The sequence below is a fragment of the Monodelphis domestica genome, chromosome 2, assembly GCF_027887165.1.
Source record: "Monodelphis domestica isolate mMonDom1 chromosome 2, mMonDom1.pri, whole genome shotgun sequence".
Taxonomy (NCBI): Eukaryota; Metazoa; Chordata; class Mammalia; order Didelphimorphia; family Didelphidae; genus Monodelphis; species Monodelphis domestica.
The window spans coordinates 411,963,084-411,988,368 of NC_077228.1; the positions used below are offsets into that span (position 1 = coordinate 411,963,084).

The 25,285-nt window shown below is 36.0% G+C and overlaps 1 protein-coding gene across 4 annotated transcripts in view; it reads right to left on the minus strand.

The window, feature by feature from the left end:
• The window catches only part of MAP3K5 (mitogen-activated protein kinase kinase kinase 5), a 314,935-nt gene that overhangs the window by 6,822 nt on the left and 282,828 nt on the right, over window positions 1-25,285 (minus strand). For all 4 annotated transcript variants that reach the window (XM_007484616.3, XM_001380729.5, XM_056818868.1 and 1 more), the window contains 2 exons: window positions 22,161-22,266; window positions 4,443-4,686 (listed from right to left, as the gene is read on the minus strand). In XM_007484616.3, coding sequence (XP_007484678.2) covers window positions 4,443-4,686; window positions 22,161-22,266 — 350 coding nt within the window. The remainder of the gene's footprint in view (window positions 1-4,442; window positions 4,687-22,160; window positions 22,267-25,285) is intronic.

A 25,285-nucleotide genomic window follows, 5' to 3' on the forward strand; every position in this document is an offset into this window, starting at 1 on the left:
TGGAGTTTTATCAAACTTACTATGCAAGGCTTACTTGTCTATCAAAAAACCAAGAGTAATATGTTTATATGAAGAAGAAAAAATTTCCTTTTCTCTTTTCAAACTAATATAATTTAAGAAATAGCATTCTATGACTATGATTGATTATGGTCCAAAAAAGGCAATCTTTGAGACACAAATATAACACTTATGAACCCCCTTTACATGGGAACTGCAATAGGTGTCTGTTCCTGTAGTGGTCATAGGGAATTTCCTCTCTTATTGACAAAATCATAGAGAAGGAAGAAAATGGTACGTGCTCTCAGGGATAAGGAGCACACATGAGAGAGAAGAGGAATCTAGGGTTAGAGTGACTCCTGGGATGTGGTGAGGGAATGGAGGGTAATGATTAGGACAGCAAGTGGTAGTGGGAATTAAGCCAACTGAGTGAACCATACTGGCTCATCTTGTGACAACTCTGGAGCAACTCATGACCTTTCTAGTCAATTATCGGTGAAGTCCAACTTATATTTTTGTGAGAAAACACTATTCAAATGTGGGAGTTGGGGGGAAAACCATATTACATTGTTTGAACCTAGCTCAACATGGCTGGGAAGCTGGACCATTTCAAAATGCTCACCAAGGACCTCAGCGAGGCTAACCAGAAATGCAGTTGGACCCTAAGACTGATGCAAGGAGTTTTCTCACAATTGTTCATCTCAAGTAACCCATATGCTTTATTTGAAAACTAGCCTCATGCTGACCCATCACTTAATGCTTCCATGTTTCTTTGGTTGTTCAGACACTTGGGAGACCTCTTTCTGAATTCAAGGAATTGTACCTCTTCACTCTCCCCTCCCAACAGGAAAGTCCCTAGTCTTTCATCTGATTAGAAATCAGATGACCCAATGTTATAATGTTTCCTTTTAATTAATTTGTCTTATTTGACTAATTTTTTTATTATATACAAACCCATCTCCTTCTGTATTTGGGTAAGGGGCCTGGCCTTGATTTGTTGGGCAGTTGGCATGCGTTGCTTAATAAATTTAAACAATTTCCCTACTCATATCTTTCAGGAAGTGACACCCTTCTCAATTATGAGGTGGGGAACCCTTTGGGAAGGTGATATTCTATTCTTTTTTAGAGAAGAAGACTGGATATGAAAACAGAAAATCTGGGTTTTAATACTGGTTTCACCACTTGATACTTGCTACTTATGTGACTTGACATAACCTCATCTTTAAATGCCTTAAAAGGTTCCATCAAGCTTTAAATCAATGTTCATATAGGATCCTTTTCTGAGACATGCTTTTTCATAGAAATATGGGGAAAATATTTGAAATATAATCCTTATGCCAGAAGAATTTTTGGATAGCACTCAAAGCCTTTCCAGCATGGTAGAAATTACTAAAGTTCATGTTTTCTTGGCCCACAAGAATTTAGGGTCACCTGAATATTAAAAGGTCCATGAGGTACAAGGGAGGCATGAATAGGCTAAGACATATTTTGGAGAAAGAATTGGGCATATGAAGCAGCAAAAAGGGTATCACTAGAGAGGTGTATATCTCAATAGACCTCCAATGTGTTCAGGGGTGTCCGTGCAATATCAAGCTATCTGGAGGAACCCACAGAACTGGAGGAGGCTTTAGTTCACCACCTTTATTTAAAAAATGAGGAAACTAAATCACACAGTACTCATTAGAGGTAAGATTCAAAAGAAGGTCCATTGTCAGTGCACTGCTCAGGATGAGAAGGTAGATGGGTAAGATGAAAAAATCTGTACCACAATGAAAGAAATACTAGGAGCTTCATGTGAACATTATGACTAAATAGGCATTTGTGAGTAGTCTGGGAGACTGATCACCATTTATAAAATTGTTTCTATAGGGAAATGAGCTGCTAGATTATAAACAGATGCACTTTTGGAATCTAATCTGTTGGTGAGATAGGGACACTAACTGGTGTGTTGTGAAATTAAAATTGATTGAAGAATTACATTAATATCAAAAAAGTTTCTTATTTATGTAATCTTCAAAGAGTAATGATTGGGAATATTGGAACAGGGCTAACCAAAAGAATGTGAAGACAGGAATTCTTGGGGTTAAGGTCAAAAGTGGAAACGTTAATGGGTAAAAGTTGCAGGAAGGCAGATGAGATTGATGTTAGGGATAGCTTCTGAATATTAAAGCTATTCCTTAATGGAATGAAAGGGCTGTCTGCCTCAAGAGGCAATATATTTATTCTATTCAGTAGATTTCATGCTCAGTTTATATTATCACTTCTAGTAAGTGTCACACATCAAACCTTTCTTATGTGTGTACTAGATTTCCACAAGTGAATGAAGAACTCAAAGTATGGTCAGGAGGAAGTGAATGAAGCTGAACTCAAAGGGTAGCTTCAAAAACAAAAAAGTTCTCTTACTATGAGAATTATAGTTTTGGCACAGAAGGAATTTTGGTATCAGGGCATGAAATGAGAACTCCAGCATGGAAAATCATACCTCCTACTTGTCACCCCCTAACCCATTTCATAACAAAGCTTTCCAAGGTAAATGCCTCATCAAACCAAAGAGGACTGAGATTTTTTTTTAACCTTGGGAAGCCAATATATATTGCTAAGCATGTTTCACATTTTTCAGAGTAATTTCTTAAAGCGTAAATGAATCACTGAAAAGTAATTTTATTGAAATACCTAGAGAAAGACTGAACATTTTCACTAAGTGGTAATGAGACAGCATATGTCTTTCTCTTTAAGAATAAACTTAATAGTGAAGTTTGAGCTTTTATAAAAAGCCTTCAGGCCATTTTATGGCTTTTGTCTACTTTGTTAAAAAACAAAGGAAGTCCCATCTCCTTGCATAACCAGAATTATAAAATCAACTGCCACATGCCAATCCTTTGTTATTTCAGGAAGCTATAAATTATAAAAATTTAGCCCTTGTGCTGTACCAAAAACAGGACAAAAAAGAGGAAATACTAACAGTCAGTTTAAGTCTCTCATATTATGCAGTTTCTATGCTGCTAAGTTTTCATGAAGACAAAATAAGTTTATAAGTTAATAAGTTTAGGCATTTTTGGTCAAATGAACAGTGACTTATTAATAACTATTTATTAATATATATATATATATATTATTTTGTTGGAACAAAAAATAAACCCTATAGCAGCATTAACTTTGTCTTTTTTTTTTCCTGGAAAGAATTCTATATTTCTATTCATGGATGTTCAAGAAAGTGTACTCTCTGTTCTTTGTTTAACTATCTGTCAAAAGGAATAGATACTGTTCTGGAGTCAGTTTCCTAAGCAGTCTCTAAGATAGTATATCTGAGTTGTTCCAGAAATTCTAGAGATAAAACTCGAAGGGACAAATTGACATCTATGTTAATGGGAGCAAAAAGTGATTTTCGACCAAACTGGCTAGGTTAAAATATTCTTTTTAGTTACAGAGGTGTCTTAACGATAGCAAAGATACAAATGGAAGGTCTCTTTTGTCATTAGACTGGTCTGCTATAGAAGATTTGTGGGAAAATATGAACAAAAGGGCAAGAAGGCAAAGGGAAAGGGTTGGTGATTTGTGTTGGAGGGAGTACTTAAACTGATAAAATCAGGAATCCATCAATATTATTTTGTAAAGAATAGGCTGGAAGTCATGCTAAAATGACAGACACATTAAAAATTATATTTGTATTTTTACATGTCTGTCAAAGTAGACAGGACAAAAGAATTGATTTTACAAACAAAAAACATTTAAACAAAAATGGCAAAATCAGTGTTGGACAGGGAAGACAGGCACACTGATATATATAGTGAAATGGTTCACCCATTCTAGAAAACAAATTGGAATCATTCAAGAAAAGTGACTAAATTCCCATCCTTTGATCCAGTGATCCCATTATTGGGCACATGTCTTGATATGGTCAAAACAGAAAGAAAATTCTAATACATACGCTAGTATTCAGGCACTTTTTTGTGGTATTAAAAACCTGGGAACAAAGTAGATTCTCATAGATTGGGCATATGAATATTATGGACAATTATTATGCAATAAGAAATTACAAATGTAAAGAATTCTGAGAAACAGAAAACTTGTATGAACTGATACACAGTGAAATAAGTAGAATCAAAAATTATATTCACAATTATTACAACAATATAAATGAAAACGTCACTAAAAGGAACTGGTAAGTGAAAACATATTGGCAAGTGAAACTGGCACCAATAATGGTCTTAGAGCATAGATTAAAAAAAAAAATCCCTCCCTCCTCTCAGCAAAGAGATTAGGGAAAATTTGGATAAAATGTTGCATATATTATCAAGCATGGGCATTGTGTCAATTTTTAAAACTGTTTTTCTTTCTTTAGGGACAGTTAAATAGGGAGGAAACAAAAATATTTTTTTGATAGTCAATAAAAGTAATTTTAAAAAGAAGAAAAAAACCCTCAAGATCACAAAATGAACACTTACCTATTTGTCTCTATTTTCATCCTCCCCAGCTGGACATTCAGAGATCTATGAGCACCTTGGGAATCATGAGATACTGTGGAACTGAGTGTGCTCACCCCAGAGGTGGCCACAGCATCTTCAATGACTGCCTGAGGTCTTCGATTAGTCTGAGTGGAAGGCTGTTCATCATGGTCATCTTCAACATCCAGGTCATCCTGATCTGCTGTATCACTCTCAGATGCCAGACTAAAATGTGGCCTCAGTTCTAGAAGAAATAGCATTCACAATTACATTAATCAAAATAGTGAGTGCCACTGTGGACATTCTGCTAGAACATGACTGGTGTTCACTTTGTTTCTCTAATAGAAAGTCATAGAGCCAAAGAATTTCAGAACTGGAAGAGACATGGAAAAACTATACCATCATTTTACAGATATAGAAAAAGAGGCTTAGAAATAGTGAATGTCTTGTTCAGTCTCCCATGGTTAGTGGCAGGGCTGGTTTTGTAGAGCTTATAACTTATTTTCCCTTTTTTTTTTTTATAAAATTGAATGAAAAAAAAATTTATCAATACAACTTGGATTTCCAAGTCAGTTCACAAAAGACCAATGAACAGCAAACACAATTTATTCAGGAGAATAATTTAACTAAGCGTCCAAAAGCCTTTACTACTTACTTAAACTTGGGCAGATGACTTAATTTCTCCATCTATAAAAAGGAACTCTATTTGTTCTGTCACTCTCACAGTGTTTTTGCAAGGATCAAATGAGATAACAAAAGCATAATACAAACAATTCAATGCAATAAACATTTAAGTTTGTTGTATAAGGTGCCTCACTAGGCACTGGGAATACCAAGTCAAAAATGAGTCAATTCCTACTTTCAAGGAGGTAACATTTTCCTTTGGGGATGGGGGTGGAATGAATATAATATATAGTTGTTGAGTCATTTTAGTCATTTCTGAGTCTTTGTGACCCCATTTGGTGTTTTCCTGGCAAAGATACTAGAGTACCATTGTGAATCTTAAAAACTACTCAGACTGTACCTTAGAAGATTTGGTTTAGCTATTCCCTTATTGTAACAATGGAGATATTTGGTCTAACAAGATTCAGGAATGTATTGGGAACTTTAAAAATTACTCCACCCTAATTAGAAATACTTTAGGAGAAGATAAAGTTGTTAACTCCTGATTGAACAATGAAGGGACTTCATACCTTATAGTAAAGCTAGAACCTTAAGCTAGGTCTATTTTTAGATCTAATACAAAAAGGTGTTAAATATCTGTAAAGGTTAAATTAGTACCTAAAAAGTCAAGTAACTTACAAAAGGCAAGCTTAACAAAGAGGTGTGAAGTACTCAGAAGATATAATCTAACCAGAGAAGGTGAGAACCAAAGAAGATGAGAACTAAGAATAGGCAGTCCTGGAAAAAAGCGTCTACTGTGATTGGTAGATGTGAAAATTTAGGGGAGGTGACATAAGAGAAAATTTCTTTAAAAGGAAGGGGTAAAAAGTCAGTTTTCAGAATTGGGTTTGGAATTGAGTTAGATTCTGAGCTGAGTTCAGGAGATTCAGTGGAGGCCTGGAGCTTGCTTGGAGTCAGTCTTGTGGTAAGTGATAAGACTGACTCCTTTTCCTTTAGACTCAGGAAGGCCACTTTGGCCTAGGCTTTAACTACTGCTTGGCTCAGCCTGGGCCAGAGCAATTTAGATTAATTCTCTCTCTCTCTCTCTCTCTCTCTCTCTCTCTCTCTCTCTCTCTCTCTCTCTCTCTCTCTCTCTCTCTTTCTATCTCTCTCTCCTTCCCTTAATTCCTTCATTTATATTAATTAAAATCTCTATAAATCCCCAGCTGACTTGGGTATTTTTCATACTTGGTGACCACTTATTTAGATTTTTATGTCAAAACACTAAAATTATCCTTTACACCATGCCCCTCTCTGGCTCATTTTACAGATGAGGAAACTGAGGCAAACAGGTTGACATGACTTGCCCAGGGTCACTTAGCTAGTAAGTGTCTGAGGTCACATCTGAATTCATGTCTTTTGACTCTCAGTCCTGGCACTCTATCCACTACACCACCTACTTGCCCCACAGAAGTATAAATATGAGGCAATTTGATGAGAGAAAGAATAATAACTGGAAGAACTGGGAAAGGCATGATATAGGAAGTGAAACATATGCTGTCCACTGAAGGAAATGAAGGCTTCTTAGAGGTGGAATTAAGGAGAGAAGTGAATTCTTGGCGTGAATTCTAGGGAACAGCTAGTCAGTTTGTTTGCTGCCATGTTAAATGCATGAAGAAGAGAAATAGGAAATAAGTTTGGAAAGCTAAGAGGAGAGCCCAATTAATGAAGACTCTAAATGCCAAGTTTAGATATTTGTGTTTTATACATAAGGCAATAGAAGGCTATTGAAGATTTTCAAGTAGTGAAGAGAGAGGGTCAGATCTGACTTTCCAAAATATTAATTTGGTAGTTGTGTGGAAAATGGATTAGTGTGGGAATACTGGAAACAAGATTAATATCATGAATAATAACAGTACTAGAAAGTATAATTATTTATAATAATTCTCTTTGTGAAAGTACAATCTAAATTCTAGCTAGGGAGACCAGGAAGACATCTCTTCTCCTTCTGTATCAGTGCAAATATAACATCTTCTATCTCTTCCACAGCTTACTCCTCCTTCTCCTCTTTCTACCCTCTGATCTCCCAAAACAGGAGAGAAGACTTAAAGTTCTAGACACTATGGGATGTGGGATGTGGGATGGAAACACCAAGCAGAAGTTGTAGCAAAAGGACACAGAATGTAGCAGTATTGGATATTGTAGTTTGTTGGAGAGTGGGGAGGATGCAATGGAGGGAGGGATAAAGGAGGGGATTCTCATGCTACTAGAAGATAGGAGTAAGGGGAGGTAAGAAAAGGAAGGAAGCAGAACCACAGTGTCCATTTGTAAGTGATATCTCCAAGTTGGGTTCTGTCTCCTTGAATTTGGAGGTAAAGTTCCCATGTGTTGCAGCTTATCCATGCCTAGTTAAATAGATTCATGGAAAATATCTGGTTGTAACTAAACTTAGTCTCATTAGTAATGAAACTAATCCCTAAAAATGCACCTGGGTAAATGTGGCTTATCAATGTCATTTTTGTGGAGAATCTTATATTCAGTAAAAATCTGAACCCCCTCTATCTGCAAAGCAATACATTTAGACACTACCAAGAAGCACGAAGATGAAGAAGATATGGTCTCTGCCCTTCAGGAACCTGTAAGTCCAGCAGCACAGATAAGACACAAGTCACATATAACCACAATCCAACTTATATAGAGGCTTCAGTGAATAAAGAGATCAGAGAAAATGTTGTGGAAGTAGCCAGGACATAGAGAGGGGGAGTTATAGCTTTGGGAGAAGGAAAGGTTTTGTAGAAAAGGGAATGTCTGAGGGGGGACTTCCTTCAAGGATGGATAGGATTCTGAGAGGTGATGACAGGGATCTCAAGGGAGGGTATTTCAAAAGAGGGAATAGATGATGTGTGCAAAAGAAATGGTGATGAGTCCAATGAGATTGGAGTAAAGTAATTGGTAGAAGGCAGCAGTGGGAGGCAAGATTGGCAAGATTTTAAGAATAGTTTGGGGTTCACCTGTTAAAGATTTAGATGCCTTGTTAAGGAGTTTGTACTTTGTCCAAAGTTGTCGTTCAGTTATGTTTAATTCTTTGTAACCACATTTATGGTTTTCTTGGCAAAGATAATGGAATGGTTTGCCACTTCCTTTTTCAGCTCATTTTACAGATAAGGTAACTGAGGCAAATAGGGTTTAGGTGACTTGCCCAGAGTCACACAGCTGGTAAGTGTCTGAGATTGGAAGACAAGTTTTCTTGACTCCAGGTCCAGTGCTCTAACCTCTGTACCACCTTGCTAACCTACTTTATCCTAGAAACAGTGTGAATCAATAAAGATTTTAGAACTGGGGGATGTCCCAAGAGGGTTCAGGCTTTAGGAAGAATTATCTGGTAATGCTGTGATGTATAGAATAAAATGCAAAAGAACTGATGAGTGGAAGGACCAATTAGGAGTTTAAGAATAGTATAGGCTAGTGATTTCCAAAGTGGGGTATGCAAGATGGTACTTTAAGTACAGGAAGAAAATATCAGGAATACAGAATCTCAGATTTAGAGCTAGAAGGTGCCTCAGAAGCCACTGAGTTTAACCTTTTATTTTGTAGTGAAGAAACTGAGATAAAGATAACTGAAATGATTGGTTCAAGGTCCCTGAATTAGTAAGTGTCTGAGGAAGGATATGAAGCCAGGTCTTCCTGAATCCAAAGCCATTTTCATATCTACTGTGTCATGCTGTCTCTTACTTTTTATCTAAAACCAGAAAGGGATTTTGATTTACTAATACTTACTAAATAGATAGACTCTGACACCCCTATGTAATCTGTAACACATGGAGTATCCTGAAGTGAGAGTTCTAATTTGGAGGGTTTGACAATGGCATTCTTACTCATTTGCTTTGAGCACAATGCAATACTCCAGTGTCCAATTAAACAGATTCTTGGAAATTATCCAGTTGTAACTAAGTGAACTCTCATAGAATGGGCAAGTGTTTTCAAAAGATTTTTATAAAAAAAAAAGACAGGTTAAATATAATATTAATAAAGCAAACACAGGGGAAAAGGCAAAGTTGGCCTTTTTTCTGTCTCTGCAACCAGCTCTTCATAAGCCACATGATAAAATAGAAACATTTATGATCTAATCAGATCTGTCAGGAAATCAAATGGGTATTGATCATGAAAGTCTATTGTACTACACAGAGGTTCCATGGTAATCTTGTGCCAGGGTTGAAAAGAACTAGTGAGCTTAAAGATGAGTTATACATTTATTTTTCTTTGGGAAAAAAAAAAGATGTTTTCCAAGTCTTTTCACTTCTGTTGTGGTAAAAAAAATGCTGTCAGTAGTATCTTATCTAGAAGATATTTATTTAAAAAAAATAAACATTGTTTATCCCTTCAAGATAAAGGGTAACTTTTTAACAATTAGTGGAAAAGTGCTTTTTAAAAGGAACTACTCATACTGTGGACAGAACATCTTGGACAGGGAGATTTGGAAATGTTTCCATTGTGATGTGTTTTTTCCCCTTTACCCTGTATTAGAGAAGGTATAATTTCACATAGACCCAGACCCAGACACACAGACCCAGACACACAGACCCAGACACACACACTGTTATGTGATTTTGTTGCCAAAAGTGGTGAAAATGCGACACCTCCCCAAATTATCTACACATTTTTAAGTATGATTTTAAGTTTAAAATTTTTTTCTAATCTGTCAAAAATTCTTCCAGAGTATCCATAGATTTTGAATCAAATTTATTAACAACATAAATATGCAACATTTTTTTGTTAGTTTTCAAAACAAATGATTGACACATATGAGATGAAAATTTACTAGTTGAATTTCAATAAAACCCTTTATAGGTAGGATGGTTGGGTTTGAAGATGAGTACCAAGGCTGAGCAAGTGCTGTCCTTGATATGCTTCATTCATTTCATCTGCCTTACTTGGTGACTTTTCTTTTTCATCTATTATCAGCTATTGAAACTAGGCACTGAAATAAACTGAGCTTAGAACCAGTTCTTAAAACCTCTATATCAAACAATGTTAAGCCAAGATTTTTTAAAAAGATGCATGCTCAATCACATTTCTCTCACTTTTGTAAAAGCAAAAAATGTTTTCAGTACTGCTAGTAAATAAATAAAAAATTTAATATACTTAATCATTATATCACATTTTTAAAATTCCCATTTTTTTATATATATTATATGAAAGGTGTGGAATTGATACTTACATTTTCAGATACAGTCAGTGTGTTGTTTTGTTTTGCTTGGCTGTTATTTGTTATGAGAGAGTTCTAAAGGTGGAGAGGGGAAGATGCACTCCTTAGGAATTATCAATGATAGGAAATAAAGTGCATCAAAAAAATTTTTTTAATAAGGGGGGAAACGGTTTTAAAATGGGAGGGGTGAAAAGAAGCCTGAGTTCATAGGGTAAAGTCGTTTCAAATTTTAAAAATTATTCTGAACTTAATAAACATCAAATAAAGTGAGCATTACCAAAATGTAGTTCAGAAAAGTATAGTTTAATGTTAAGGGAGATGTAGGATCATGGGAAGCCACAGAAACTCCTCAGAATGGTTTACTATGGGGTCTGGGCTGAGTAGGAAAATGGGTGAAGCCAGAAGCCAGAAAAGGGTTGATGAACCATATGAATATGGAGGGGTCAAGAAACTCTATTTGGGTGGGAGTAAAAAGCTCATAAGATCGAGAGGGAAGAAATGGTAGAAAGCTGGAAGCTATAAATATTAATTCATTGGTCTTGAACAAAGCCTAGGATTTTTTGTTCTTAAGCTACTTTTACAGAGGAAGGAAGCAGTTCAGAAGTTGGCACACTGTTGGAAGGGGAGAGAAAAATTGCCTATTTTAAGAATTTGCTGTGGAAAAATATGATATACTCCAATAAAAAAATCATACACTGATTAATCCAATATTTAAAAAAAAAAACTGAACAAGACTTAAATGAATCCTCATCCTCCCCCCAAAACCTTCAGAACTAGTCAAATAGATTTATCAGTGAATTTTATCAAACATTCAAAGAAAATCTAACATGACATTCAATGTATGCTGTAATAGGAGAAAAACTTTTCAATATTATTTTATTGCACACATATGTTCTTGACACCTAAATCAGAGAGAGACAAAGCAGAAGAAAAAACTTAGACTATTATCCCTAATGAATGTGACTTCAAAAAATTTAAATGAAAATTTGAAAAAATAGGCTACAGGGACATATTAAAAATATACATTATGAACAAGTTGGATTTATCCCCAAAGGCATGATTGGTTCAACATAAGGAAGACTATAAATATCATGAATTATGTTTATGATATAAAAAATTTTAAAAGTACATGATCATGCAAATTGATGCCAAACAGGTTTTTGGCAAAATCCAATACGAATTTCTGGTGAAACCACTAGAAAGTTTGAGAATAAATTAACCTTTGAAAAAGACAGTAGATACTATCTATCTAAACTAAAGAATAAATACTATATTAAATGTAATAAAGTTAGAGGCCTTTCCAAAAAGATAAGGGGTGATGCAAGGATGCCCATCATCATTACTACAATTTAACATAATCCTAGAAATGTTAGCTATAGCAATAAAATAAAAAAAGAAATTGAGGGCATGAGCACAACAAAGTGATTACCTTTGAAAATTATATGATGTTTCATTTAGTAAACCTTTAAGAGTCAAAATTAAACAATTAATAAATTCAGCAAAGCTGCAGGATATAAAATAAATCCACAACAAAATTTGGCAGAAAGAGTAGGAAAAAATAAATTACATTCCAAATAGATAGAGAGATATAAAATATTTCAGAGCCTATTTAACAAGGCACATTTAGGCTCTATTAGTATCTAATTATAAAGGACTCTTTGCAGAAACACAAAAATAGTTGGAAAAATATTCATTACTCATTGATAGGTCAAGCCAATAAAATAAAATTGACAATAGTGCCTAAATTAATTTACTTAGTCAGTGTAATATAATCAAATTACCATAGCATTATTTTATAGTCAGACAAATTAATAATGGAATTCATCTGGGAAAAGTAAAGAACATGGATCTCAAGGATAATAAAAAAAAGTGCAAAGGTAGAGAACTTATCAGTGCCAGATCTCAAAGTAGCAATTATTAAAATAATGTGGTACTAGTTGAAAAAGAGATTAGATATACAACATATATAAAGACAGTAGTGTAGTGTTCAATAAACCCTAAGACTCCAATTTCTGAAGTAAGGATTCATTACTTGACTGTTGGAAAAAAGTTTGGCAGAAATCAGTATAGAGCAGTATCTCACATCATATGACACAATAAACTGCAAATATATGATCTAGTCATAGAATGTAATATCCTAAGCAAGTTAAAGAAGCAAGATAGAAATTACCTTTCAGAGCTATGAATAGGAGGAGAGTTCATGCTACAGAAAGGATCATAGAATATAAAACGTTCAATTTTGCACTAAGTTTATCTAATAAAAGTTCTACTTCCAAAATACATAAGAAAATGATCATAATTTACAAAATAAAGAGCCATTTCTCACAAGATCATGAACATGACCAAAGGGTGAGAATAGGCAGTTTTTAAAGGAAGAAGTCTGGGCTTTCAATGTCATATAAAAATGATCTAAAACACTAATTAACAGAGAATATGAACCAAAATAACCCTGAAGTCCTACCTTATACTTATCAGAAGATGATAATTAAAAAAAAAAAAGGAAAATTACAAATGTTGGGGGCTATTTCCTAGAGAGGCACATTAATTCACAGCTAGTAGAGCTCTGAACTGGTCCAAGCATTTTGGAAAGTAATTTGGAATTATGTCTTAAAATTTACTAAGTTGTACAAAACCTTTGACTCAGCTATAACAATACTAGGTTTAGGTCCAAAGAAATCAAAGGAAGAAAGAAGGGACCCATATGTTTAAAAGTATTTATACTAGTTCTTTTCAAAGTATACCCTACCTATAAACTAAGGGAGTAGAGGGGAACAGTGAAACAAATGATGGAATATTTTTACTCCATTTTTTCTTTGTTGTTGTTCAGGAATTTAGTCTTAACCAACTCTTTGTGATCCCTTTTGAGATTTTCTTGGCAAAGATATTGGAGTGCTTTGCCCTTTCCTTTTCCGGTTCATATTAGAGTAAGGGAACTGAAGCAAACAATATTAAGTGATTTACCTAGGGTTGCCCATTTAGCAAGTATCTGAGGCCAGATGTCAACTCAGGAAGGTAAATTTTCCTGACTTTAGGCCTGGCACTTTATCCACTGCACCACCTAACTGCCTAACATTAACAAATGTAGTTGAATATTTTTGCTCTATAATAAATGCCAAAATGGACAGTTTCAGAGGAAAATGGGAAAGCTTCTATAAACTGATGCAGTAAACAGTATGCTGTTTCTGTAGGGGGAGTGCTATTTATTGCTTAGTCATCTAATTTACTGGATATTTAATATTATAGTAGACATCAAGTGAATATATCAACAAAATAAGAAACATGGCCCTTGCCACCAAAGGCACCTGGACAATTGCATTTTAAAGAAATAAGAAAAAACAGAAAGACCATAAAGGGATAGACATTCAAGCAGAATCATATAAACAAGTGAAAATCAGTACTGTTAAGTACTTGTGTGGAATAATATAGATAAAATGACTATAGAATTATATTCATAAAGGTAGTGTGCTAAGGGTTAAATAGAGTGAATTTGTAATGACTGAAGTTAGTTAAGAGTTAATGTGATAAATTCTTAGAGGAGGTGATCTTGAATAGGATTTTTAAAAAAAGAGAAAGCTTTAGCTTGATGAAGAAAAGCAAAAAAGTATTTTCATAGAAAACAACCGAAAATTCAGAGTTGTGTACTAGAGCTAGGAAACTAATGTTTCTTTGAAATTTATATGGAAAAGTCAAGGGTAGGTCTGGGGTCAGGAAAATGGCATATTCAAAATGACATGATTTCCCCAGAAGTAGCTTCTCTCCTCAGATAAACAGAATCAAGCTAACTATCCCGGTGTATGTTATATTCCTGATGTAAAGTTATAGTAAAAAAAATTATTTACTGATAATATTGCTTTGGGGTAGAAGTTAATGTGAATTTTAGCATTTCAGTAAAAGAGACAGTTACTTTTCATGTTGTACTATGCTTAGTAGGACAGTACATAATTTGATTTCAATGATAATCACTGTTGTGGTTTGGCGCCAAGGACCAGGAGTAAAACGGATGCAAAATTTTGTATTATGATTTTCTTTGAAACTAATATTTTCATCCTCTATTTTCTTTGTTTTATGGATTTTTTAAAAATGCATTTGTCAATTCATACAGCTTCATGCTTTGAGATATTATTATACTCCAGTCTTAGTTTAAATTAGGCTTTTAATATTTATAATTTTAAAAATCCCATTATTTTTCTTTTTACTTGCTGTCTTTACAAACATCATGCTATATTGCTTTTTTTTCTGTCTTGGGTCACTTAATGTTGACCTCATATATGAGTCTTTATATCTGGCCTCAAACACTTCCTAGCAGTGTGACCCTGGGCAAGTCACTTAACTCTTTTTGGCTCAGTTTACTGATCTGTAAAATGAGCTAGGAAAGAAAATGGCAAACCACTCCAGTATATTGCTAAGAAAATCCCTAAAGGGGTCTCAAAGAGTCAGGCACAAAAAGGACTAAAAAAATAACACTGTATCAACCTATTTCTCTTTAATTAGGTTTTGCTCTAGAAAATCTTTTGTACTATTATCCTCTCTAAATCAATATTCATCAATCCACAAAACTACATAGATATTAAATGCAATAAAAATGATGAGCTAAACTGAAACATCTTTCAGATGGAAAAAAATAAAAAATACTCATCTTTAGCAAAGTAGAAGGAAAAGTTCCTCCTCCCCCTCATCCCAACCCCCTTTCAAGCTTTAGTATTTTGAGGGACCAGTGATCTCATTCAAGTAACTACTTAGTCAAAGGGTACAAAGTGCAACTCCTTCTGCGGACTCTTGGTGATGTCCCTCTGCAAATCCTTGGGGGAAGTGGGATATGGCAGATAATGTAAGTGATGCTGGTTTCTCTGTCACTGCTTCCTTTTGATGATGTCCACTAAACATCCTTTTAACAATACAGCCTAGATTTTTTCCAGAAGTCAGACAAGTTTACTGTCAGCTAGTTTTCAGACATCATTTGGTTTTCCCTTACTGGGAAACTGGGGCATTTGCTCCTTTTCTATCCTATGGCACTTTTCTTATTTTCCAGTCAAAAAACCACTGACAATAACACCTACTAATCCTTTTATTTGAATCTGGTACTATGAAAGCATGAAGGGAAACTGGGAGATTTTAAAAAGTAAAATTGGAGGATCAGTGGAATAGACTTGGGGTAAGTGACCTCAGCAAGACAGTCTATGATAAACTCAAAGATCCCAGCTTTGGGGACAAAAATCCACTATTTGACAAAAACCACTGGGAAAATTGGAAAACGGTATGGGAGAGATTAGGTTTAAATCAACATCTCACACCCTACACCAAGATAAACTCAGAATGGGTGAATGACAAATATAAAGAAGGAAACTATAAGTAAATTAGTTGAACACAGAATAGTATACTTGTCAGATCTTTGGGAAAGGAAAGATTTTAAGACCAAGCAAGAGTTAGAAAAAAATTACAAAATGTAAAATAAATAAATTTGATTACATTAAATTAAAAAGTTTTTGTACAAACAAAACCAATGCAACCAAAATTAGAAGGGAAGCAACAAATTGGGAAAAAAATCTTCATAACAAAAAACTCTGACAGAGGTCTAATTATTCAAATTTATAAAGAGCTAAATCAATTGTACAAAAAATCAAGCCATTCCTCAACTGATAAATGGGCAAGGGATATGAATAGGCAATTTTTAGATAAAGAAATAAAAACTATCAATAAACACATGTAGCTCAATGGATTAAGAGCCATGCCTAGAGACAGGAGGTCCTAGGTTCAAATCTGGCCTCAGACACTTCCTAGCCATGTGACCCTGGGCAAGTCACTTGACCCCTGTTGTCTAGCCCTTACCACTCTTCTTCCTTGGAACCAATACACAGTATTAACTCCAAGATGGAAGGTAAGGGTACAAAAAAAAATAAACATATGAAAAAGTATTCTAAATCTCTTATAATCAGAGAGATGTAAATAAAAAAAAAAACTCAGGTATCACTTCACACCTAGCAGATTGGCTAACATGATTGTAAAAGAAAGTAATAAATGTTGGAGGTGATGTGGCAAAACTGAGATATTAATACATGGCTGGTGGAGTTGTGAATTGATCCAGTCATTGTGGAAGACAATTTGGAAATATGACCAAAGGGTGCTAAAAGACTGTCTGCCCTTTGATTCAGCCACAGTAATGCTGGGTTTGTACCCTAAAGAGATCATAAGGAAAAAGGCTTGTACCAAAATATTCATAGCTGCACTCTTTGTGGTGGCAAAACATTGGAAAATGAGGGGATGCCCTTCGATTGGGGAATGGCTGAACAAATTGTGGTATATGTTGGTGATGGAATACTATTGTGCTCAAAGGAATAATAAAGTGAAGGAATTCCATGGGGACTGGAACAATCTCCAGGAAGTGATACAGAGCAAAAGGAGCAGAACCAGGAAAACATTGTAAACAGAGACTGATACACTGTGGTACAATCGAAGGTAATGGACTTCTCCATTAGTGGCAATGCAATGATTAAGGACAATTGGGGGGTGGGGGATTTATGAGAAAGAATGCTCTCTATGTCCAGAGAAAGAACTGTGGGAATAGAAATACAGTAGAAAAACAACCACTCAATCACAAGGGTCGATGGGGATATGATTGGGTATATAGACTCTGAATGATCACCCTAGTGCAAATATTAATGGTATATAATGGTCTTGATCAATGACACATGTAAAACCCAGAGGAATTGTGTGTCAGCTACGGGAGGGGGCTTAGGGAGGGCAGGGAAAGAAGGATGAGTCTTGTACCCATGGAAAAATATTCTAAATTAATTAAATAAAAATTTCAAATAAGATAAAAAATAAAAAAAGTAAAAATGGGAGATCCTAGAGGCAATAGGGAAATAATGGAATTTATTGGGTAGGGAAGTTAAGGTTAGGGTAAGAAAGGGTTAAGTAAGGGTAAGGAATATAAGGTTAGATCTAAGATCTATATTTAATGAGAATCACTTTGGATGCTCTGGGTAGTCTTGTTAGAAGTAGTAAGTTAGAATAGTGGCTATGTGGAAGAGAGAGCGATGTATTGATAGAAAGAAAAATATTTAGAAATTGTGTAGATATGTGGGATTGGGAGAGAATGAAGAGTCAAGAATAACGTCAAGGTTGAAAAACCAAATTACTAGAAGGATGGGGGTGCCCTTGACAGAAGATGGGTGGATTTGGGGGGAAGATAATGCATTCAGTTTTGAGTCTGAGGTGCCTTGGGGCGATTAGTTTGAAATATGCAATAGGCAGTTGAAGATGCATGATTGGAACTCAAGAGTGAGACCAGGACTAGATAAATAGATTTGGGAGTCATCTTTATAGAGATAATAATTAAACCCAGGGGAGATGATGAGGCCACTGAGTGTGAGAGCAGGATGAGTGATTCAATATGAGATGACAAAGTGTCCAATAAAATGGTGTTTCTTGTTGCCTTTGGGAAGCAAGCTAATCTGTACTCAGACATTTTCTTTTGTACCTATGCAGGGAGAATCTGTGAGTCAATGTTCCATTTAGCTGTACCCTCCCTTTGTCTTCTGATTTCATTTCAAGGGAAAATGTCAAGATCAATGCAATTCAGGGTATTTTGTAGTCTCTCCATGGGATGGTCACTAGACAAGAATTTCCACTGAAACTGAATCTTGTGTGAACTTCAGGCATCTCTGCCTCTCTTCCTGCTAAACTCCCTCCTTCACTCAGGAAGAACAGGAGAAAGCACAGGACTGAAAGCCATCATTTTCTCTTTCCTTGGGTGCCTTGTCAAAGAATTCACAAGCCAGAGTCACTCTACTGATGATCCTCTCAGTATTTAGCCAGGCTGGTCTTTAGCAAGCACACACAATCTGTTGCCTAGAATATGCTCTGTGTCTTTTCTAAAGGACATAAATTAGCATGTGATAGTGATGTGGAATTAAAAAAAATATATATATATATACATAAATTTACACAAACATTATTTATATAGACATATACATATATATAGACAGAATTTATATGTTCATATAAATCTATTTATATATATTTTTATGAGTACATCTGTATCTCTCTCTCTCTCTCTCTCTCTCTCTCTCTCTATATATATATATATATATATATATATATGTACACACTTACACATATATAGACATATGCATTAATGGGCAGTTAGGTGACCCAGTGGATAGTGCTGGGCTTGGAGTCAGGAAAATGAGTCTTCCTGGGTTCATATCTGGCCTCAGACACTTACTAGCTGTGTGACCCTGGGCAAGTCATTTAATGATGTTTGCCTCAATTTCCTCATCTATAAAATGACCTAGAAAGGAAATAGTGAGCGACTCTAGTACTTTTCACAGGAAAACCTCAAATGAGGTCTTGAAGAGTGGACATGTCTGAAAATGACTGAACAATAACCACATATACACATACAACACAAATATATATGTATATGCACAAACACACATTTTTATTGTTGTTGAGGAACTGAGACAAATGAGGTTAAGTGTCTTGCCCAGGGTCCCACAACTAGTAAAAGTGTCTGAAGCTGGATCTGAAATCAGGAAGAAGAGTCTTCTTGATTCTAGTCTTGGCACTCTATTGTGCCACTCAGCTGCCTATATATTTCAATATTTTTATTTAAATTCAAATGAGGCAGCTTGGAGTGAGGTAAGGATAGTTCAAATGCTGCCTCAAGCATTTAGTAGCTTTGTGATCGGGGCAAGTCACTTAACCTCTGTTCACACTCAATTTCCTTGTCAATATAATGGGGATAATAATAATAATAATAATACCTAAATGGGGATAATAATAACACCTCCTTCACAGGATTGTATGAGGATCAAATGACAAAATAAATGGAAAGTATTGTGTGTACTTGAAGCACTATATAAAGGTTAGATACCATTTTTATTAGCTATGAAATGTTCCTTTTTTATTAAGCATGGCCTTTCTTTTGACAAATTTACTTTTTGGGTATAACAAAAACATTTAAAGAAACCACTTCACAAAAAAATGATCATAATATTGTTCATCTTTTCTGCTCCTCCTAAATATGTTTTTTGAATTATATAAATGCAGCCTTGATCTAACAAATCAATTTTAAAAATTCTACCTTATAGCAGTATAGAACACAACAGCTTTAGAGGTTTCAGAATGATAGCTATGAATGGGTGGGACTGAATTCTTTAATAATTTGAAGGGATATATTTCTGTGCTTAGTTTCTGCATTTGAAATGTGTGAGGCATAAAGCAGCTATAATTTTTTACTTTTACAAAAGTGGATATATGGATGAGAAAATTTGAAACACAGACTGGAGGTATTAGTTATTCTGCCTTTGCCTTGAAACATTTCTTGATCTCAACCATGGAAGACAAGAAGGCAATATTTTGAAAATGCAAAGTATTAGTTTAACTTGCAAATTTCTCTCTCCTTAGTTCAAGAGAATGCTAGAAAGAATAGATAGTAAAGGTGGGGACAAAGCTGTTATTAGCTACCTAATTAGAACATCAGAGAATATGATTCTCTTAAAAGATATAGTGCTAATTCAAGCATTCTTAACATTTAAAAATTCCACCCATATAAAGCCTGATTGGAGTGTGATAAAAAGGAAGAATAAGATTCTGTGTGGCCATCCACAAGCTGCCGCCACCACCACCACCTCTAGGAAACTAACATGTTGAACTTACTCCAATCTCTCCCTTCTCCCTTTACCCTATCAAATGACCATTTTCAATTCTTTATCTTGACCCCACATGGAGAAAAAATAGAGGTGCCTTTGACTTATTTTGCAATTGTAGTTGTTTGGACTGTCAATATCAATCATCATTTATATTAAGCACATACTGACTCACAGTATGGCTTGAAATGACCCAATTTTTGGTGCTACGGTCCAGTTGTTCCCAAGTATATTATAAACTTGGATTTCAGTATATCAAAGATCTGTGTTTTCATTGGTATGGACGTTTTTTTCAATTGATACAGATGGCAACCCTACCATACATACTAGAAAGTATTTTTGAGAAGCCATGGCTGAAGGGAATCATCCCCTTAAGATCAATCTTTGTTGGCATCAATTTGATTAATTTTAGCTTTTGCTTGCCTCATTCTTGGACAAAAGACACACAATCTATTATAAATGGGGAACATTTTTATAAAGAAAAAGAGATAGAAGATGCAATGCTGTGTGTGAGGAATGGCAAATAGAATATTTTGGCTAGATCAAAGAGTATGCTAGCTTAGAAAGTTATATTATGAAGGATTTTCAGTACTAAACAGAAGAGTTGGCATTTTATCTTAGAGGTAACAGGAAGCCACTTGCTAAATAAAATGATAACAGTTAGCCCTGAAAAAGAGATGAGAAATGTACTTCCCTCCCTTCTTGGTGAGAGATTATGAGTAGGGAACACAGTGTATTCTGACAGATTCATTTGATATGTTTATGACTTTGGCTGAATTACTTTGCCCTCCTCTTTTTCATTCTTTGATAGAGGTGATAGCTGAGTGTATGTGTGTGGGCTCTTGTATGCAGGGAGAGGGGTACAGCTACATATTTAGAAATCAAGGTAATATAAAATCAAGAGATATGAATAATATTTTTTCTTTTTTAGAAAGAAGGGAAGAAGCCCCTAGCGCTTTTTGAGCAAGGAAGTAATATATTCAGAACTGTTTTAGGAGTATCATTTTGGCAGTTCATGGAAGTTGAGAGAGATTTGAGAGGAGAGATTTGAGGCAGGAAACCAATTAAGAGGCTATTAACAGGGGTAGCTAGATGGCATAGTGGACAGAGCACCAGGCCTAGAGTCAGAAGAACCTTGGTTCAAATCTAGCCTCGGATACTTCCTAACTGTGTGATTCTAGGTTAGTTACTTAGCCCCATTTTCCTAGCCTTTGCTCCTCTGTCTTAGAGTTGTTACTAGAACAGAAAAGGGGGAGGTCATTAACATAATCCAGAAAAAAGGGGATAAAATACTGGATTAGGGTGGTGGTTATGTGAATGAGGGAATGGGGCTGATGGAAGAATAGCTACAGAGACAGACATGACAGGACTTGGTCAACAACTGGAGAGAGGAAATGAAGAAGATGAAAAGTCTAAGGTGACTCTGGGTTCCAAGAAGGACCATGATATCCTTGGCACAAACAGAGAATCTAGGAAGAAGAGTGGGTTTGGAGGAAAAGATAATGAGTTCTGTTTATGCTTTATTGAGTCAGAGATGCTTATAGCACCTACAATTTGAAATATTCAATGGTGGTTAAGATCAGAGCTTAGGAAGGAAACTAGAGTTGAGTTAGGGTTAGAGGAAAAATGGATGTATTTGTTTCTTCTCCTTGACTGAAAAGGATTTAGAACTTCTTTGTACTCCTAACAAAACCCTTCCTCTGCCTCTATGATATAGATAGATGTGTGTATTCATTTGTTTGTCTGTGTAAATATCTGTGTATTTAGATACATGCAAATTTTCATCAGCCCTGATATGCCTTATCTGACCATATATTCTGTAAACAGCCATAATGCCTAATAAGTTATTAATAAATACCGAGGCAGCTAGGTGGCACAGTAGATGGAACATGTGGCTTGGAGTCAGGAAAACCTGAGTTCAAATCCCTCCTCAGACACATACCAGCTGTATGACTCTGGACAAATCAACGAACAACCATTTGCCTCAGTTTCTTTAACTGCAAAATGGGAATAACAATGGCACCTATCTTGCAGAAGATAGAATGAGATAATATGTGTAAAGAAGAGTGCCTGGTACATATTCCCATTCCTTCTCCATCTTCCAACCCTAATAAATATTAGTAGGGATGATAATAACTGAAAGGCAGTCAATGGTGTTCTTCAATGATGAACCACAAGGAACAATGTATCTACAGAGACAGATGCTGCTCGGATACAAAATATTTTTAGAATATTACAAAATAACGAAATGTGCCTAACCTGGAACCAGAATGGTGATGGCTGTTTGGACTGCCTTTCGAATGATGCTGTCTAAGGCGAACATCCAGTGAGGCTTGATGTTGTGATTCCGAAGGACTTTATTGACCTGGAGAAAGAAAATGACACAATGACAATTTCATTTCACCCTCATCATGTCGAGAGGCAGTAGGGCATCAGGGACAGACTGCAGCCTTGAAGTCGGGAGAACCTGGATGATCATGTCTGGCTCCTAAAAAAAAATCACAGTTGGGGCAGCTAAGTGGTTTAGGGGATAGAAAGCCAGGCCTGAAGATGGGAGGTCCTGAGTTCAAATCCAGTCTCAGACCCTGTGGAACCCTGGGCAAGTCACTTAATCCTGCTTGCCTCACTTTCCTCAACTGGAAAATGAGCTGGAGAAGGAAATGGAAACGACTCTGGTATCTTTGCCAAGAAAATCCCAAATGAAGCCACAAAGAGCCAGACAGAACTGAAACAGGTGAACAGCAACAACACCAATATTACATTGTAAAATAGAACAGATCTGCGGCCCACAAGGATTCTTACATATAGTGGCCCCTCTTTCTATTTGAGTTTGATGTCACTCCATGGAAGAAGCAGTTATGAGGCTCAGAGGATAAAACACTAGACTTGGAGTCAGGAAGGTCTCAGTTTCAAATCTGCTCTCAGATACTTATTAGAGCTGTGTGACTCTGGTCAAGTCACTTGCTCTCTCTTAGCCTCAGTTTTCTCATTTATAAAATGGGGGTAATAACAGTATCCACCTCCAAAGGTTGTCGAGAGAAGCAAATCAAATGATTAATTTATAAATTTACATAATAATTATTGAGTTGTCATTAATAATATAGTTTTAATTATAATGATTACTATAACACTAGATTATGATATAATCATAGTTGATACAAAAATAAATTAAATAATAATTGTAAAGTGTTTAATACCATGTCTAGCACATAGTAGGAGTTAATTAAATACTATTACTGGATTGTGGTATCAGTAAAGGATAATTTTGAAGTTAAAAAAAAAATGCCACGTATCAGGGATGTGATACTACTCCTTGACTCAAATAAAGTATTCCAGCACAGCCTAGTGGTTTGAGAGAAAAGAAAATGCATACCTACATACTATCTTATCTGACTGGGCATCACATGTGTCTGGGGTTTCTTTTATTGGCTCTTCACTTTAACAATAAGGTAGCTAAATTGTGTCCGCAAGGCTGCCAATACATTTTCTCATCTTTAAAATCTTATGGTGTCACAGTTAAATATTAAGTATGTTCAGAGGACTTTTATAAGAAAAAAGCATTAGATTACAATGGGTGCATTAAGAAAGAGAATGGTGCAAAGAGAATCATCTGGCCACAAAACATTGCATAATCAGGCTAAATTCAAATCATTTATTTCATCTGGAATAGGCCCGCTAATTGTTGGTAGGATTTGCAGTGGGGCTTTGGGGAAGTCTGGACCCAGTCTGAAAGGATAACTTTGGGGAAGCTGACCTCAAAAGTAAGCCAATAGGTTTCACACTGACAAATAGCCTTCCCCACCGCGGATAATTCAGTTGGTGAAAAATCCTCTGATTGATCTATTTCTACCTTAATCACTTCATTTGGTACTTAACTGCCTAGGTTCACAGGGGTGACTCCCCAGGAAGGTCTACTTTATTCCTGGCCCTTTTCTAGTCATAAGAATACCTGGTAGCTAAAGATGTTCTGGCCTTCTCTTGAAATGGAGAAGTTGCATCACTGGTGACCATCGTGGGGTGGCCTTATTTAATGAAATGGCCAGAACCATTTTTAGCTACAAGCTAAAAGAGCTGCTGGGGTTGTAGGGCTGAAATGAAGAAGAATTTTGTTAAGACTTTGCTCTTCTCATAATCCTGGCACCAAAAATATTGGGTAATTAAAAGCATCAAAAAACAACAACAACAACAAACCCATAGATTTTTCTCTGGATCTACTTGAAGGGGAGAAAGAGGAGAGAGTATTTGAGTGTATGTCCTGGTGAAATGGGCCTATTGCCCAGGTCTAGGGCATTTTATTATCATTTTAGTAACCTATATCTAAAGAAAACAGGTGGCTTTTTACCTCCATTTTTGTAGAGATCCACTTGAGCCTCAGAGAGCACTCTGGGAAGACCAAAGATTAAAATCCAGCTTTTCAGACATCTAGGTGGTAGAATGATGGGAGTGCTGAGACTGGGGTCATGAAGATGCTAGTTCAGATCCAGCCTGAGCAAGTCACTTAACTTGCCAAACTATTTCAACTGAATTCAAAAAACATTTCTTAAGTGCCTCCCTGTGCCAGGCTGAGCAATGGGCATACAAAAGCAGGTAAAAGACAGTTGCTGCCCACAAGGAGCTTACAATTGAATGCAAACAAATATTTGGAAAGTAAGCTCTATTCTGGATAAGGAGGAAATTATTGGAAAAGCGAAAGCACTGGAATTACTTAGAGGAGGCAAAACTTCCTGGGATTTTAGCTGGGACTCAGTAGTCTCAGCGGAGGAGGGACAGATGGATTATCCTGTTTGTGGATCAGTGAGGCTGAACTGAAGAAGGCATGAGAGAAAGCTGGAGACCTGGGAGGTGGCTGGGTCACAGAAGGCTTTCAGAGTCAAACAGAACATCCTATATTTGATATGAAGCCAAGAGGAAACCCCTAGTTTTCTTACAAGGGTGTGTGGGTGACAGGACCAGACTCGTCTTTCAGGAAAATCAGTTTAGTGACTGCTTGAAGAATGGATTAGTGGTGAGAGACTGAGGTGGCAATCGAGGGCTGAGGTTTGCCTCAGTTTCTCAGTTATGAAATGGGGATCATTCTAGCACCTCCTTCCAGGATGCTTGTGAGGATCGAATAAGATAGTGTTTGTAAAGCATTTAGCATGTGCCTAACATGTTACAGACACAATAAAATTTTTCTTTTTTCTTTCTTAAATGAGTCAGGTCGGAGTCTTTGTGATCCCATTTTGGGGTTTTCTTGGCAGAATGATGGAGTGGCTTGGCATTTCCTTTCCCAGATCCTTTTTACAGAGGAGGAATGGTGACAAATAGTGCTAGCTGTTATTTGTCCAGGGCATACAGCTAGTAAATGTTTGAGGTAGATTTGAATTCATGAAGATAAACCTTTC